This window comes from Bos javanicus, chromosome 14 (assembly GCF_032452875.1).
Source record: "Bos javanicus breed banteng chromosome 14, ARS-OSU_banteng_1.0, whole genome shotgun sequence".
Lineage (NCBI taxonomy): Eukaryota > Metazoa > Chordata > Mammalia > Artiodactyla > Bovidae > Bos > Bos javanicus.
In genome coordinates this window covers 73,813,540-73,831,496 of record NC_083881.1, presented here as the reverse complement: position 1 = coordinate 73,831,496, position 17,957 = coordinate 73,813,540, and the positions used below count along the sequence as shown (strand labels likewise).

Genomic DNA, 17,957 nt, shown 5'->3' with positions numbered 1-17,957 from the left:
CAAACTTTATTTTCTTGGGCTCCAGAATCATTGCAGATGGTGACTGCAGGCACAAAATTAAAAGCAAAGACATGACTTTGCTGATTTAGGTCAATATAGAAAAGCTATGGTTTTTCCAGTAGTCATGTACAGATGTGAGAGTTGGACCATAAAGAAGGCTGAGCACTAAAGAATTGATGCTTTCAAGCTGTGGTGCTGGAGACGACTCATCAGAGTCTCTTGGACTGTGTGGAGATCAAACCAGTCAGTCCTAAAGATAATCAACCCATTATTGGCAGGACTGGTTTTGAAGCTGAAACTCCAATACTTTGATCACCTGATGGGAAGAGCTGACTCATTGGAAGAGATTCTGATGCTGGGGAATATTGAAGGCAAAAGGAGAAGAGGGGTGGCAGAGGGTGAGGTGGTTGGATGGCATCACTGACTCAATGGACATAAATTTGAGCAAACTCTGAGAGATAGTGAAGGACAGGGAAGCCTGGCGTTCTGCAGTCCATGGGGTCTCAAAGAGTCAGATAGGACTTAGTGACTGAACAACAATAACCCTTTGCATGTTTATGCTAATCTAATGAGAAGAGTAACACATTAATAAATGCCATCTTGTGTTATAGATTCTAAAATGAAGGTGCACAGAAAAGGGCATGGTAGACCATTTTTAATATATTATTAAAGCTGTATAACTTCCCCACTAGGATCTGTGTACTGTGAGAGAAGAAAGCAGATCTTATTCATCTTGCTCATTGCTCAGCAAGATCTGGTACATAACCAATGCTCAGTTCCTGCTGAGCTACACAATTCTCTCTTTTGAGTAGTTTTAAGGTACTTTGTAACATATAAACTAATAATACACATTTCTCTGGGAGACAAAATTGTACTTTACTCAGCAGTTTAAACTTAGTCTGAATAGAGATAATTACCATTTTTAAGGTCAAATGATAGTGGAAATAAGAGCTTAGAACTTGACTATTTTGACACCATTTGTACAATATCTATATTTGTTTTGTCTAGATCTTATTAGATATTTCAATTTCCTGTTCTTTAAGGGCCATGAGCCTGTGCTGCTTTTTTGATATTATATTGCTACACGGTGAATTGCACATAATAGATGCTCAATAACTCTGTATGTTCTTCCCCAGCCTGAGTTCCCTTCAGCCCTCTTCCATACCTTGTAGCACAGTCACACCAGATAAGGTCTTTTAGGTCCTGGAGACTGCGTGTTGTTATGCCTTTGTCCTGCATACCCACTGGCCCACATACCTGGGCAGTCTTCTTTTCTCCACCCTCCCTTCCAATATTTTCCATCCTCTTCTCTTTTCCCCTTACTCCCACAAAAACCTCCTAACCCTTCTTCAAGTGTCAGCTCAATTACCACCTCCTGAAGGAAGGCTTCCCTCTTACTCCTGGTAGAGATGGGTACTTCTTCCTCTGAGTCATATTGGCACATATTGCACAGTTTCCATCTTTTACTTGATGAAGGCACTTGTAATGTTGCAGACACTGTGATCTAATGTACTGTAAGTAAAGTTGCATTGAACGTTATAGGTGCAGGACTGAACTCCAGAAAATGTGAGGAAGAGACATGATCCTTTCAGTTCTTTATGCTAAATAATGATACCCTTTTTAAATATGTATACTGATATTGGTCTTCATACTAAAATGTGAATGGTAGGTAGTCTAGCATAGTGCTTAGGACACTAAAATGTAAATATTACGTAGTACAGAAGAGTGTGATTAAGGGCACAAACTCTTGCGCTAGACTGCTAGAAGTTGACTCACTAGCCATACGACCCAGAGCAAATGATTTATTTTCTCTGTGCCTCAGTTTCCTTGTCTGTAACATAGGGAATAATAGTAGTACTTACCTACTGGAGCTGTAGTCTCTGGCATGTAGTAAGCATGTATTAAGTCTTGGTTAATAGTATTTGTAATTTATAGTATAGTATTTTAGAAATCTGTACTGTTTAATTTTTAGGTCTCTTGCAGCTGAATGGGGTAAATATGGAATGAGATTCAATGTGATTCAGCCGGGGCCTATAAAAACCAAAGTAAGTTTTGGTTTGCTTATGATCACATTTTGAGTGATTAAGAAGTGGACAACTAATACATACATTCTGAAATATGCAGCATTTTCCAAGGATACTGGAGTTTGGAGCCCTGGTAGAAGGGAAGAGGGTTTTGCTATTATCCAACATAAGAAATAAGGATCTGGGAAAGAAAATAGCAGTTACACAACTCCTTCATAAGGTCTATTTCAGTGTCTTAATATAATATTTTTGGGATCTTCTATGCCTTGAATTTTGGTACTTTGTCTGATTTGCTTTAATGATCTGTTATTATATTTCTTATTTTTTACTATATTTTACAGGTTCTTACTTTGACGTCCTTTTTTAAAAAATCATGGAAATGTAACTATATTTTAAATTTAAGAGATGCTTTCTAAATTGATCATATAAGCTTGGTCTTATATGTAGAAAATAGGTAGCATTTTCTTTGAGTCATATCTGTGCCTTTTCACTTTAAACTCTCAGTTACGTATGTTATCTAAGTCCCATGTCTCTGGGATTAAAAATTCTTCTGATGGCATACATTTTACTTGTAATCGGATATTCATTGCAATTCATAATTATCACTTATGCTGTTACAGACATTGCTCAAAAGTTCACAGGCTCTCTGTTCTCTCACATTATCCCAAATAACTTCATTCTCACATCTTTTTGTTTTCATGTAAAGCAGGAATTTTTAATCCCACCTGGAATGTTGCTTTGAAGGCCCAAGTGAAATTTGCTAACTTTAACTTAATAAACTGAGGGGGCTTCCTTAGTGCCTCAAATGGTAAAGAATCCACCTGCAATGCAGGAGACCTGGGTTTGATCCCTGGATCAGGAAGATCCCCTGGAGAATGGAATAGCTACCCACTCCAGTATTGTTATATAAATGGAAAATAATGCTAAGGAACATTGGCCTTATAGGTGGTTCTGGGTTGTTAAATATTAACATGAAGATGGTTGTATTAATTAAGTAGTTTGAAGGGTGGAAAATAGAAACACTGCCTAAGTGAAACTTGACTGAATATCTTATTTGGCACTTAAATTATAAAAAATGATAAAATTAATGGAAAAATAATCCAAATGCACATATTAAAATACTTGATTCAGAGTATCACTGTGTTAAGCACTGTCTGAAAAGGACTAAACAGTCATCAAAACTTCATTCTAGGACCTCAGTATCTAGGGAAGTCATCTGCATTTTATTATTTATTTAACGTATATTTACCGAGTGCCTTCTGTGTGCAAAGGTGCTGAGAAAGATATAAAAACAGTTGTGACAAGATGCTTGCCATCAAGGAGCTTTAGTCTAGCAGTCTAGGTATGAGTTTTATGCAAATGACAAGCATATAATTTTAAAGAAATTAAAAGAAAATTGAAGTATGGAAACTCTGTAGCCAGAACTGATAGAACCAGGTTTGAGACCTTTGTCTATGATTTTCTTTATACCTGTCTTAGGAAAATCCCATGGAATGAGGAACCTGGTAGGCTGCAGTCCATGGGGTCGCTAAGAGTCGGACACGACTGAGCGACTTCACTTTCACTTTTCACTGTTATACATTGGAGAAGGAAATGGCAACCCACTCCAGTATTCTTGCCTGGAGAATCCCAGGGACGGGGGAGCCTGGTGGCCTTCCATCTATGGGGTCGCACAGAGTTGGACACGACTGAAGCGACTTAGCAGCAGCAGCAGCAGCAGCAGCAGCAGCATTAGGCAAAATGAATATGGAAGAATTTGGCAAAACTTTTTGCTTATAGGGAGTAAGATATGAACAGGGCTGCCTTAGTAACATTCCATTTATTGCAAATTTATTTCTTAAATAGGATTTTTTTTAAAGTTACCTAACTATTTTCTTAATTTCTAAGGGTGCCTTTAGCCGTCTGGACCCAACCGGAGCATTTGAAAAAGAAATGATTGACAGAATTCCCTGTGGTCGGCTGGGAACTGTGGAAGAACTTTCAAATCTTGCTGCTTTCCTTTGTAGTGATTATGCTTCTTGGATTAATGGAGCTGTAAGCATAGTTTTCTTTCTCAACACTTTTGGGAGGTGGATTTGGGGTGGGGAGGTGGATTTGGGGTGGGGAGGTGGATTTGGGGTGGGAAGGTGGATTGTAGAACCAATCCTTATGATGTTGAATGTAAATATGATTTAAAGTATTTAATTAGCTGTATTTAGTATGTTATTTATAATATAGAAATACTAATATAGTTTAAGCTTATGGAGTTGATTCATTAATAAATTAATTTTATTAAATGCAAATAACTCTGGTAGACGTGCCTTTAAGCTGATCTTTAAAATTGGGTAGAATTTGAAATCATAGAAATGATGGAGAGAGGATTTTTAAGAGAGTAAATCAATTTAGGTTTAATCGTCAGTTTTGTCTTTAAAACTTGTGCTTGAATTGAAAGTGTCAAAGAGATATTCCAACCAGTTAGGAGGGAGAAGTGGCTAATGGTTAAGAAAACTTTTTAAAAGAAGTTAATTTCACAGCTTTTATTATCATTTTTTAGGTAATTAGATTTGATGGTGGAGAGGAAGTACTTATTTCAGGGGAATTCAACAGTCTGAGGAAGGTAATGCCATTTTGTGAATATAATACAATATTAACAGTGAGGATACTAAGCTTTAAAAACACACAAGAACCTCATTAAATTGACTTTTTCTTTTTGTGGTAGGTCACCAAGGATCAGTGGGACATAATAGAAGGACTTATCAGGAAGACCAAAGGCTCCTAAGACTACTCTGGCCTCATCTTGGTTATAATGGAAATTATGCAGACAATCTATAATGATTTGAATATTTTCAGGTCTAATAAATTGTTAATTAGCACGCATTCCTGGAATGTGTATTATATGCTAGGTCAATGGTAGGTAGATCTTGTACATTAAAAGATGAATAAGATGGGATATTGTCTCTTCGAAGAATTTTTAAACAATAAAAACAGGAAAGTGAAAGGCTATTAATAGAACTGAAAAGTGCTTAGAAGTGCAGAGAAAGGGACAGATATTTGTAACTGGAGAAAATCAGGAGAAACCTAATGGTGGAAGTAGCATTTAAGTTACATGTTAAACCTATGTCTTCAGTGACACAGTGACATGGGGACAGTGTCTAAAAGAAAACAGGGGATTTACAATAAACCTAATAATGGACTCTGTCCTTTCAAGGTATTTCCTTTTCATTGTACTTAAGAATTGTCTTCTTTAACTCAGTATTAATTCAGTTTTAACTCCATTAACTTAGTATTGATTCAAACAAGTTTTTGCCAGGACCTATTTTGTAACCAGAAGTTTTATTTGGCAGTAAAAATAAACCATGAATAATCTACAGCATTTGTACTCTTAAAACTCATTATCTAACAGGATAAATAAACTTGTAAATAATTATTTATGATTCATTGTGATAAATGAATCACAAGGTTCCAGCAGGGTTATGGAGGGGGAAGTAATTCATTCTGTTTCTAGAGTTTAGAGAAAGTAACGCCTAGTAGATAGCATTTCATCTCAGCGTTTAAAGTATATATTCTCTATGACTTACAATTATCAGAAGGGAAGGATGGGGTGGGGAGGAATAGACTGGGAGTTTGGGATTGACATGTATACACTGCAGTATTTAGGATGGATAGCACAGGGAACTCTGCTCAATATTCTGTAATAACCTAAATGGGAAAAGAATTTGGAAAAGAATAGAAAAAAAATTTTTTAATAAAATGCTTATTTTGAAAAAAATAAAATTACTAGAATAGGAAATGCTAAAAAAATCGTGTGTATTCTCTGTGTAGAAAAGATGAACAAAGCTTATAAAAACTTTTTGTGTATAATTTCATTTTATTCCATATTTAATTTGACTAATTTGTCATCCTAAGAATCAAATAGCAAAAAATCCACAGTTTCAAGTTTATATAGATATAATTTTGAGTTTATATTAAAAAAAGTAGTTTGCTTTCATTATTGTTGTTTAGTCATTAAGTCATGACTGACTCTTTTGTGACTCCATGGACTGCATAGCCCTTCAGACTCCCCGTCCACAAGATTTTCCAGGCAAGAATACTGGAGTGGCTTGCCATTTAGGAATCATTCATTACATGCTCACCAGATTGACTTTCTCCATTGCCTAAGTTACTAAGAGAGGGCACCAGCAGCTTCCATCTTACCTCCTGCAAAAGAATCTAGTTTTCCTGTTTGAACTTATATACTATAAGCCTGATATACAAATCCTTATTACATTGGCAGTTAATTATATGCATTAATTACATTAAATTGTGTACATATATGGTTTAGAATGAGTATCCTTTACATGTATGATAATTTTGCCTTTTACTGGGACCCCATACCTATCTCCATTTACCTTTAAAAATAACCATTTCCTCTCTTCTATCCACATCTTTCTTCTTTATTTTTAAATTATCGATACTTATTATGGTGTAGGAAAAAAAAGTGACAGTAGTTACATAAATGACCTTTTGTAAGTTTCATCACTCATTTTCTTCATGATAAAATTCAAAATTGCAATATCTGCTTCACAGGGTTGTGATGAGGATTAAGTGAGATAACTAAAAACACCATGTTAAGTGTCAAGCACACAAATGAAAGATAAGGCCCTTCTGTTTTTCTGCTCTTTGATTTTTAAGAAATTATTATTATAGAAAATGTGAGAATAGAAAAGAATAAAAAATTTGAAAGCTAACTTCCTAAAGAAAACTTCTGTTAACATTTTGGTATATTTATTTTCAACATTTTGCCTTTTTTTCATTTAATCTTTATTTTTTATGAAAGTAATTTGTTTATATAATTTGTACAGGAAGGAGTACACTGAAATCCCCACTCCAAAGCTGTCTTCCCATGTAACTATCTTCAGTTCTTTTAGTTTTTTTTTTTCTGGAATATACATGGGGTTGCAAAGAGCTGGACATGACTCAATGACTAACATGTCTTGGGCTTCCCTTATGGCTCAGCTGGTAAAGAATCCACCTGCAATGCAGGAGACCCCAGTTCAATTCCTGGTTTGGGAAGATCCACTGGAGAAGGGAAAGGCTACCCGCTCCAGTATTCTGGCCTGGAGAATTCAATGAATTGTATAGTCCATGGGGTCACAAAGAGTCAGACATGACTGACTTTCACTTCTGCTTCATTGGCTATACTAAAGCCTTTGAATGTGGGGTCACAACAAACTGTGGAAAATTCTTCAAGAGATGGAAATACCAGACCATCTTACATGCCTGCTGAGAAACCTGTGTGCAGGTCAAGAAGCAACAGTTAGAACTGGACATTGAACAATGGACTGGTTCCAAATTGGGAAAGAAGTATGTCAAGGCTGTATATTGTCAGTCTTTTTAACTTATGCAGAGTACATCATACGAAATGCTAGACTAGATGAATCACAAGCTGGAATCACAGTTCTCAGGAGAAATATCAACAACCTCAGATATGCGGATGATACCACTTTTATGGCAGAAAGGGAAGAGGAACATCACCTCTTGATGAAGGTGAAGGTGAAAGAGGAGAGTAAATAAGCTGACTTGAAACTCTACATTAAAAAAAAAAAAGGAAAATAGAAGGGCAAAAAGTGGGAACAGTGACAGATTTTATTTTCTTGGACTCCAAAATCACTGTGGACAGTGACTGGAGCCATGAAACCGAAAGATGCTTGCTCCTTGGACGGAAGGCTATGACAAACCTAGACAGTGTATTAAAAAGTAGACACATCAATTTGCCCACAAAAGTCTGTCTAGTCAAAGCTATGGTTTTCCCAGTAGTCATGTATGGATGTAAGAGTTGGACCAGAAAGAAGGCTGAGTGCAGATGAACTGATACTTTCAAATTATGGTGCTGGGGAGTCTTCTTGGACTGCAGTCCCTTGGACAGCAAGGAGATCAAAGCAGTAAATCAATCCTAAAGGAAATCAATCCTGAGTATTCATTGGAAGGACTGATACTGAAGCTGAAGCTCCAATACTTTAGCCACCTGATGCAAAGAGCTGACTCATTGGAAAAGACCCTGATGCTGGGAAAGATATAAGGCAAAAGGAGAAGCGGGGGCAGAGGATGAGATAGTCAGGTAGCATCACCAACTTGATGGACATGAATCTGAACAAACTATGGGAGACCGTAGAAGACATAGAAGCCTTGTGTCCTGCTGTCCATGGGGTCACGAGGACTTGGACATGACTTAACAACTAAACAACTCCAGATTTCTTTTGATTTCCAGTTGCATGGAATAGCGTTTTCCATCACTACACTTTCAGTCTGTATGTGTCCCTAGGTCTGAAGTGGGTCTCTTGTAGGCAGCATATACACAGATCTTGTTTTTTAATCCATTCAGCCAGTGTGTGTCTTTTGGCTGGAGCATTTAATCTGTTTACATATAAGGTAATTATTAATATGTACTTACTACCGTTTTGTTAATTGTTTTGTTTATGTGATTCTTTTTCTTCTTTTGTGTTTCCTACCTAGAGAAGTTCCTTTAGCATTGTTTTTCAGGCTGGTTTGGTTGGGTTGAATTCTCTTAGCTTTTGCTTATCTGTAAAGCTTTCAATTTCCCTATCAAATCGGAATGAGATTCTTGCTGGGTAGAGTAATCTTGGTTGTATGTTTTTCCTTTTCATCACTTTAAATATATCCTGCTACCTACCCCCTTCTCTCCTGCAGAGCTTCTGCAGAACCTTATGGGGATTTCCTTGTATATTATTTTTGCTTTTCCCTTGCTGCATTTTTTCTCTGAATTCAATTTTGAATTAATTTTTGTTAGTTTGATTAATATGTGTCTTGATGTGATTCTCCTAGGGTTTATCCTTTATGGGACTCATTGGTCTTCCTAGACTTGGGTGGCTATTTTATTTCCCATGCTAGGAAATTTTTTTCTGTAATATCTTCAAATAGTTTCTCACATCCTTTCCTTTTCTCTTCTTCTGAGATTCCTCTAATTCGAATGTTAGTGCATTTAGTGTTGTCCCAGAGTTCTCTAAGACAGTCTTCAATTCCCCCCCCCCCTTTTTTTTATTCCACTCTTTGGCAGTTATTTCCACCATTCTATTTTCCAACTCATTTATCTGTTCCTTTGTCTCATTTATTCTGCTATTAATTCCTTCTACTGTATTTTTTATTTCATTTGCTGTTCATCTCTGTTTGTTCTTTAGTTCTTCTAGGTCTTTGTTAAACATTTCTTTTATTTTCTCAGTCTGTGCCTCCATTCTATTTCTAAGATTTTCAAACATTAATATTATTAGTCTAAATTCTTTTTCAGGCAGGTTGCCTATTTCCTCTTCATGTATTTAGTCCTACAGATTTTTACCTTGGTCTTTCATCTGTAACGTATTTTTTTGTCATGTCATTTTTGTTTTTTTTTTGATAGATTCCTGTCTTCTGGTTGTTTGGCCTGAAGTTTCTAGCACTGGGAATTGCAGGCGGTTGGGTAGAGCTGGGTCTTAGTGTGAGACGTGGACCTCCAGGAGACCTTACTTTGATTAATAGCCCCTGGGTGCTGATGTTTTCTGTTAATCCAGGAGTTTGGACTTGGCACTCCCAGTACAGGAACTCAGGCCTGACCTCTGGCCTAAGAACCAAGATCCTGCAGGTTGTGCAGTGTGGCAAAAATAATAATAAATAGCAGTAACAAAGAATACCAAATAAATTGAGAAGGTTAACATTAGAAAATATATATATGAAACAACTGGAAGGTAAAACTGAACCCCAATAACAAAAACAAAAAACTGCTTCTGTCCTTGGAGTATCAGGCTTGGGGCCTCCGCAGGCTGCCCTGGGCTGAGTGCTTGGGGGACTGCCAGTAACTTCTGATACCTGTTCCCTGAGGGTCCCTCCCCATCCAGCTTGTCTCTTCCTCCTCTGTGAGCAGAGGGGGCCTTGGAAGGTGGAGGACCACGTGCAGGGCCTCAGCAGGTCCCCCAGGCCAAGTTGGTGCGGGGATGTGAGCCATGTTCCTCTCTGGTCCTCCAACCCCCATACCCTTCCTGACCCCGCTGGCCCCTCAAGGTAAGTGTGCCTCTTCAGGTGTATGGATACCTCCGCTCCTCCAGCTGCCCCCAGGGGTGCTGACCACCTTCGGCCTCCCCTTCTTCCCCCTCCCTCCCCACAAAGTCCTGCCCTGTTGCTCAGGGATTCATTCCATCCGCCTGGGTGTTGAGGTCCCCACAAGCATCTGGCAGTGTCTTGGCTGTGCAGAGATGTTGACTCCATGTGCTCCCTCTCCTCCATCTGGACTCTTCCCCTTTCACCCCTTCATTTTATAAAGAGAGCTGAAGCTCAAGGAAGTTAGGACTTGACCAAGGTCATGTATGGATGTGAGTGTTGGACAGTGAAGAAAGCTGAGCACTGAAGAATTGATGCTTTTGAACTGTGGTGTTGGAGAAGACTCTTGAGAGTCCCTTGGACTGCAGGGAGATCCAACCAGTCCATTCTAGAGATCAGTCCTGGGTGTTCTTTGGAAGGAATGATGCTAAAGCTGAAACTCCAGTACTTTGGCCACTTCATGCAAAGAGTTGACTCCCTGGAAAAGACTCTGATGCTGGGAGGAGGAGGGGAGACAGGAGGAGAAGGGGACGCCAGAGGATGAGATGGCTGGATGGCATCACTGACTCAGTGGACGTGAGTCTGAGTGAACTCCGGGAGATGGTGACGGACAGGGAGGCCTGGCGTGCTGTGGTTCATGGGGTCGCAAAGAGTCGGACACGACTGAGCGACTGAACTGAACTGCAGGTCGTATGATTAAGCTAAGCTTATGTTTCCTGCTCAATTGGATCAGTTTTGTGGGATCATCATTTAAACCAGGAGACAACAATAAGGTCTTTATGAGATACAGTTCTATCACAAAAGCTTTGAAAAGAAAAAGGCCTATTAATTTTTCGGAATGGGGGAATTGGTTCTTGATCAATTTTATTTTGTTGTAATTGAACATAAAAATATTTGTTGTATTTTCATAAATTCATTCACAGCCTCAGTCCCTTTAACTTCAATTTCCTTCCAAGGTCTTGCAGTTCTCAAGTGTACAGTAAAATAACCCTTGGGTCTGGAGACAGAAAACATGGTGCTTAATACAAAATCTCAACTCCTTACGCTGTGATCTTGCCTGCTCTATCTTATACACCGTCTCCCCTCACCCAGGCTCACAGCAGCTTTCTTTCTATTCCTCAGAATTATTCGGCCTAGGGCCTTTGCACTTGCTGTTTATTAATCCTATGAATGTGCTTTTCCTTATCTTTATATATCTGGCTTTTTCAGGGATGCTTTGGACACCATTAATTTTTCAAAAATAATTTTAGCTGACCTATGATTGCTAAAAATACTCAGATCATGAATTTTCACAAAGAGAATTTGGTTGTATAACCACTAAGCAGCTAAGAAACAAAATATCACCAGGGGTTCAGAAGCCTTGCTTATGTTCGCTGCTGTCACTCCATTTTTCTCCCTAAAACTAACCGGTATCTCGACTTCCAACATCTAAGTTAAGCTGATTTGAAGTTTCTATTTAGAATTATAAAACATGTATTCTTATATTTTTGGATTTTTATCTACATAGCAATTGCTTTGTCATTGTTCAGTTGCCAAGTTGGGCCCAATTCTCTGCAACCCCATCAACTACAGAATGCCAGGTTCCCCTACCTTCACCATCTCCCTCGGTTTGCTCAAACTCATGTCCATTGAGTCAGTGATGCCATCCAACCATCTCATCCTCTATTACCCTTTTCTCATCTTGCCCTCAATCTTTCCCAGCATCAGAGTCTTTTCCAATGAGTCAGCTCTTCCCACCAGTTGACCAAAGTATTGGAGCTTCAGCTTCAGCATTCGTCCTTTCAGTGAATATTCAGGACTGATTTCCTTTAGGATGGACTGGTTGGATCTCCTTGCAGTCCAAGGGACTCTCAAGAGTCTTCTCCAACACCACAGTTCAAAATCATCAATTCTTCAGCACTCAGCTTTCTTTGTAGTCCAACTCCCACATCCATACATGACTACTGGAAAAACCATAGCTTTGACTGGATGGATTTTGTTGGTAAAGTAATGTCTCTGCTTTTTAATATGCTGTCTAGGTTTGTCATAACTTTTCTTCCAAGGAGCAAGTGTCTTTTAATTCCACAGCTGCAGTCACCATCTGAAGTGACTTTGGAGCACAAGAAAATAAAGTCTGTCACTGTTTCCACTGTTTCCCCATCTCTTTGCCATGAAGTGATGGAACTGGATGCCATGATCTTCATTTTTTGAATGTTGAGTTTTAAGCCAGCTTTTTCACTCTCCTCTTTCACTTTCATCAAGAGGCTCTTCAGTTCTTCTTCACTTTCTGCCATAAGAGTGGTGTCATCTGCATGTCTGAGGTTATTGATATTTCTCCCAGCAATCTTGATTCCAGCTTGTGCTTCCTCCAGCCCAGCATTTCTCATAATTACTCTGCATATAAGTTAAATAACCAGGGTGACAATATACAGCCTTGATGTTCCTTTCCCAATTTGAAACCCGTCTGTTGTTCCATGTCCAGTTCTAACTGTTGTTCCTGACCTGCAAACAGATTTCTCATGAGGCAGGTAAGGTGGTCTGATATTCCTATCTCTTTTAAGAATTTTCCACAGTTTGTTGTGATCCACACAGTCAAAAGCTTTGGCATAGCCAATGAAGCAGAAGTAGATGTTTTTCTGGAACTCTCTTGCTTTTTCTATAATCCAATGGATGTTGACAATTTGATCTCTGGTTCCTCTGCCTTTTCTAAACCCAGCTTGAATATCTGGAGGTTCTCAGTTCATGTACTGTTGAAGCCTCACTTGGAGAATTTTAAGCATTACTTTACTAGTGTGAGATGAGTGCAATTGTGCAGTAGTTTGAACATTCTGTGGCATTGCCTTTCTTTGGGAAGGAAACTGACTTTTCCAGTTCTGTGGCCACTGCTGAGTTTTCCAAATTTGCTGACATATTGAGTGCAGCACTTCAACAGGATCATCTTTTAGGATTTGAAATAGCTCAGCTGGAATTCCATCACCTCCACTAGCTTTGTTTGTAGTGATGCTTCCTAAGGCCCACTTGACTTCTCACCCCAGGATGTCTGACTCTAGGTGAGTGATTGAACCATCATGGTTATCGGGGTCATGAAGATCTTTTTTGTATAGTTCTTCTGTGTATTCTTGCCACCTTTTCTTAATATCTTTTGCTTCTGTTAAGTCCATACCATTTCTGTCCTTTATTGAGCCCATCTTTGCATGAAATATTCCCTTGGTATCTCTAATTTTCTTGAAGAGATCTCTAGTCTTTCCCATTCTATTGTTTTCCTCTATTTGTACTGATCACTGAGGAAGGCTTTCTTATCTCTCCTTGCTATTCTCTGGAACACTGCATTCATATGGGTATATCTTTCCTCTTCTTCTTTGCCTTTCATTTATTGTCTTTTCTCAGCTATTTGTAAGGCCTCCTCAGACAACCACTTTGGCTTCTTATATTTCTTTTTCTTGAAAATGGTTTTGGACACCACCTCCTGTATAATGTGGCGAATCTCTGTCCATTATTCTTCAGGCACTCTGTCAGATCTAATCCCTTGAATCTATTTCTCACTTCCACTGTATAGTCATAAGGGATTTGATTTAGGTCATACCTGAATGGCCTAGTGTTTTTCCCTACTTTCTTCAAATTGAGCCTGAATTTTGCAATAATGAGCTGATGGTGGAACCACAGTCAGTTCTCGGTCTTGTTTTTTCTGACTCTATAGAGCTTTTCCATCTTTGGCTGCAAAGAGTATAATCAGTTTGATTTTGGTGTTGACCATCTGGTGGTGTCCATGTGTAGGCCAGTCTCCTGTGTTCATTCTCATAGTTATATAACATTTCACTGTATGAATATACCAGTTTATTTGCTCTACTGTTGGTAGACATTGGATTATTTCTAGTTTGGGTTATGTCAAATACAATGCTGCTTGCTATAAAGCATCCTTTTTTTTTTTGGAAGATACATGCACCTTTCTCTGTCAGGCTGCTAAGCCTAAAAGTGAAATTTCTGGATTGTGACGTGTGTGGGTGTGCTTTGTCACTCAGTCGTGTCTCTTTGCAACCCAATAAACTGTACCCCGCCAGGCTCTGTTCATGGAATTTTCCAGGCAAGAATACTGGAGCTGGAGCGTGTTGTCATTTCCTACTCCAGGGAATCTTCCTGACCCAGGGATTGAACGTGCATCTCTTGCATCATCAGGCAGATTCTTTACCACTGAGCCACCTGGGAAGCCCATGAAGTGTACATGCATTCAAATTTAGTAGATACTGCCAAATGGCTTTTCAAGGTCTTCACAACTTAACTGCCCACCAAGCAGTGCATAAACATGTTCACTGTGCCACAACCTCACCAATACTTGGCATTCAAAAATCTCTTTAATTTAGCCTCTCTGATGAGTGCATGCTAGTATTCCACTTATTTTAATATGATTTCTCCTGATTACTAATACCACTGATTATTTTATTTTTATTTTGGATAGTTAGATATCCTTTTATTTGTGAAATGCCTGTTCAGCCTTCTTATACATATTTATGTTGTGTTGAATATAAACATTGTTTTCAGAAATAATGTTTATATATTTGTACCTTTGTCAGTGTTACAAGTCATTGAAGGCGGTCATCAAGTGGACTTAAGTGCAGGTTGACCCAGGAGCTGAGTCTGGGCTCCTCACTCCCTCCTTCCTCGAATGTCCATTTGACCTACCCTTCCTACCACCAGAGCTATTTCAGCCACGAGTACGTAAGGTACTGTGAGACCACCTGGGTTGAATGCATGACTGAACCCAGGGTCAATGCTCTATAGAAACTCTCAGATTCAGGTGGGTGAGTGTGGAGGTCTAGTCACTTAACACCCAAGCCAAACCTTGTATGTCAATTTCCTTATTTACTAAAACTGCCACCTACCAGTCTGGAGTGGTCTGCCTCTTTCTTAGGTCTCTCCACGCCCTCTGTGTACTGGGGCCAGTTTTGGGTTTCACCTGGGAAACTCTCAAGATTGTGAGCCAACACAAATACCTTTTCACATGCTGGTGTTTGGTTTTCAAGCTACAAGCAACTTTGTTCTCTTAATAGCATATTTTTGGGAACAGAGTTCCTAATTTTAATAGAGTCCAATTTTTCAGTCTGCTTTTTCATAATTGGTTAAGGAATTTTTCCATGCTTGAAGTATTAGAGATATTCTCTTGCTGTCTGCGTACACTTCCCATTTAGACTGGTAACATACTTGGAATGGATTTCGTGATATGAGGAAGGTGCTATATGAGTTATCTTACATTTGTTCTTTCAGATTCATTTTCCATTCTTTGTTCTGTTCTCTGCTCCGGGAGGCTGGCCTGTCACCTATATGCAATTGTGACTAATTTAGCTGAGTTGTAAGAATTTTCCCTGGGAGTGCTTAGGAGTTAAAGTCCACCCTGATCGGCCAGGTGCTCAATTTGTGGCCCTTATAACTGTCAGCACTCTAGGAAGTTCCCTCAGACATCCTTCTATAAGAAGTTTTGTCAGGGCTATGGTTTTTCCAGTGGTCATGTATGGATGTGAGAGTTGGACTGTGAAGAAAGCTGAGCGCCGAAGAATTGATGCTTTTGAACTGTGGTGTTGGAGAAGACTCTTGAGACTCCCTTGGACTGCAAGGAGATCCAACCAGTCCATTCTAAAGGAGATCTGTCCTGGGATTTCTTTGGAAGGAATGATGCTAAAGCTGAAACTCCAATACTTTGGCCACCTCATGTGAAGAGTTGACTCATTGGAAAAGACTCTGATGCTGGGAGGGATTGGGAGCAGGAGGAGAAGGGTACGACAGAGGATGAGATGGCTGCATGGCATCACCGACTCCATGGATGTGAGTTTGGGTGAACTCCAGGAGTTGGTGATGGACAGGGAGGCCTGGCGTGCTGCGATTCATGGGGTTGCAAAGAGTCGGACACAACTGAGCAACTAAACTGAACTGAACTGAAAGGCAGTTTCCAAGAATTAGAAAGGCATTTCTTGAAAAAGATGTTCTAAAACATTCAGAGCATCCCTAAGGATGTCCAAGTGTCAGTTCCAAATGGCTCATTTATTTGAATGCCTGTCTCTGGAATAGTTATTTATTTAAATTTTTAAAAATCTGTTTTATTAGCTATCGCCAATCCTCATAAATACTTAATAGATATGAAAAGACCTTCCGGTTACATTCAATTATTAAAGCAATAGATAAAGACAAAAAAAAAAAAAAAAGGTTTTGCTGTTGCTTTTCTTTCTTTTTCCTTGCTATTATTGTAAGAGTACCAAACCTGGTCTAGTTATGGTTTATACTTCATAATAAACACCTGTTCACCCACGGATGAAATGTAGGGAAATTCTTGCCGGGAGCCAGCGTGAGGAACTCTGCCCATGGCAAAGGTCATGAAGAAGGAGGCTTGGCATACACAAAGGCGGGATCGAGCCTCAGGAGTCCCCCTGGAAATTCTCGAGCATCTACCCCCAAAACCAGAGTCTGCCTACTTTACTGCTTTGTGCTCTCACCTACACCTCTGACTTCACGGGGGGCTGTCCCCCACCACCTCTTTTGGAGAAGGAGTTAACTTACAGCTCCAGTTAATAATAATTCCTGGGCATGATAGAAGTGTTTCAACCTACAAACTCCTCTGAAGGTTCTCTAGCCTGCCTGATAGGCTTGTCCTGCCACATGTGATTGTTCACAGCCTCCCAACTGTGAGAGGCATAAGATGCTTTAAACCTTATAAAAACAGGTTCTTTAGAGAAGTTAGAAAACTATTAGTATAGTTTAGTGGGCTGATTAGAAATTGTACTGGTGAAGGGTTTTTCATTTGTTGAGCCAATGTTTGCTGCTAAGTCTCCACATCCCCTGCCCTTATACACATTAATGAATATATAGAAGAAATAAGTATTAACCTTCGATATGAATCATGCAGACCTTAGGCTAAGCAAATTCTTTCCTTAATTAAAACCCACTACACCCTCACTCTATAGGAATGTAACTTTATCTGGTACCTTCAGAAGGTGGCGTCTGTTTTAAGAATAATCACCCCTGGAGAAATAAGTGCTCTGGTTGACTGACCGCTGTCACAAGGAGAGGGTCATAAATTGTCAGCAGGCCCCCTGGCCAGAAGATGATGTAACACCCCTAAGACCTCTGTATTCATTTGTATGAAGCACCTGACTTTAATAAAATCAGGACTGCTGACCCCGCGTGACTTTTGTATAACATCTCAGTGTATAAAAACAGACCCTGGAAAAATAAAAAATGGGATAAATTCCTCGAAAGACTGGTCTTCCCATGTCGTTCTTTCTCTCACCTTCTGGCTGAATCCCCATCTGGAACGTGGAGGCTCGTCAAGCCTACTAATTATGCCTGGGCTTCTAAGATCTGACCAGGGAGGCCTTAGTGTCTCCTTCTGGAGAATGGGAGGACGCCTGTGGCCTACATAGGTGACATAAATTCCTTATTTTGGAATTTTATTAGCTTTCCACGTAAACCAAGTTATTCAGCCTCTTTTCTCCACTGAATTTTCCTGCTGAGCTATCCTTATTCTATTACTCTTTATATCTCTAATTAATATTTAATTAAAGCTATCATATCCTGATTGCTGAAGCCGTCTCCCCTTCGAATTTCCCTGGATCCACTGGGGCTGGACCCTGGCAAATTCTGTATATTGTTTCTATGCCTCTGGAGAATATCTTTCATAAAGAAATATTTGATTATGTTTGTTGAGATTTCTTTGTAAATCTTAATGTCAGAGACACCTATTAATTCAATGAGGCATCCCATAATTTGATAATAATGGGTCAAGCAGGTTTACATTTATTTAAATGTCTTGTGCTGTGCTTAGTCACTCAGTCATGTCCAACTCTTTGCATCCCCATGGACTGTAGCCCACCAGGCTCTTCTGTCCATGGGATTCTCCAGGCAAGAATACTGGAATGGGTTGCCATT

General features: G+C 39.3%; 1 protein-coding gene and 1 long non-coding RNA gene across 2 annotated transcripts in view; both read left to right on the top strand.

The window, feature by feature from the left end:
• DECR1 (2,4-dienoyl-CoA reductase 1) overlaps nucleotides 1-5,430 on the top strand; it is a 43,841-nt gene extending 38,411 nt beyond the window's left edge. The window contains exons 7-10 of the mRNA XM_061439417.1: nucleotides 1,973-2,045; nucleotides 3,912-4,058; nucleotides 4,558-4,620; nucleotides 4,723-5,430. Of these exons, the coding sequence (XP_061295401.1) occupies nucleotides 1,973-2,045; nucleotides 3,912-4,058; nucleotides 4,558-4,620; nucleotides 4,723-4,782 (343 nt within the window). The 3' untranslated portion in view covers nucleotides 4,783-5,430. The remainder of the gene's footprint in view (nucleotides 1-1,972; nucleotides 2,046-3,911; nucleotides 4,059-4,557; nucleotides 4,621-4,722) is intronic.
• A 4,695-nt stretch (nucleotides 5,431-10,125) lies between these two features.
• LOC133260742 (uncharacterized) lies at nucleotides 10,126-17,287 on the top strand. Its single transcript, XR_009740946.1, has 2 exons — nucleotides 10,126-15,513; nucleotides 16,239-17,287. It is a non-coding gene; the product is annotated as an uncharacterized LOC133260742 (long non-coding RNA).
• Nucleotides 17,288-17,957: the final 670 nt, after the last annotated feature.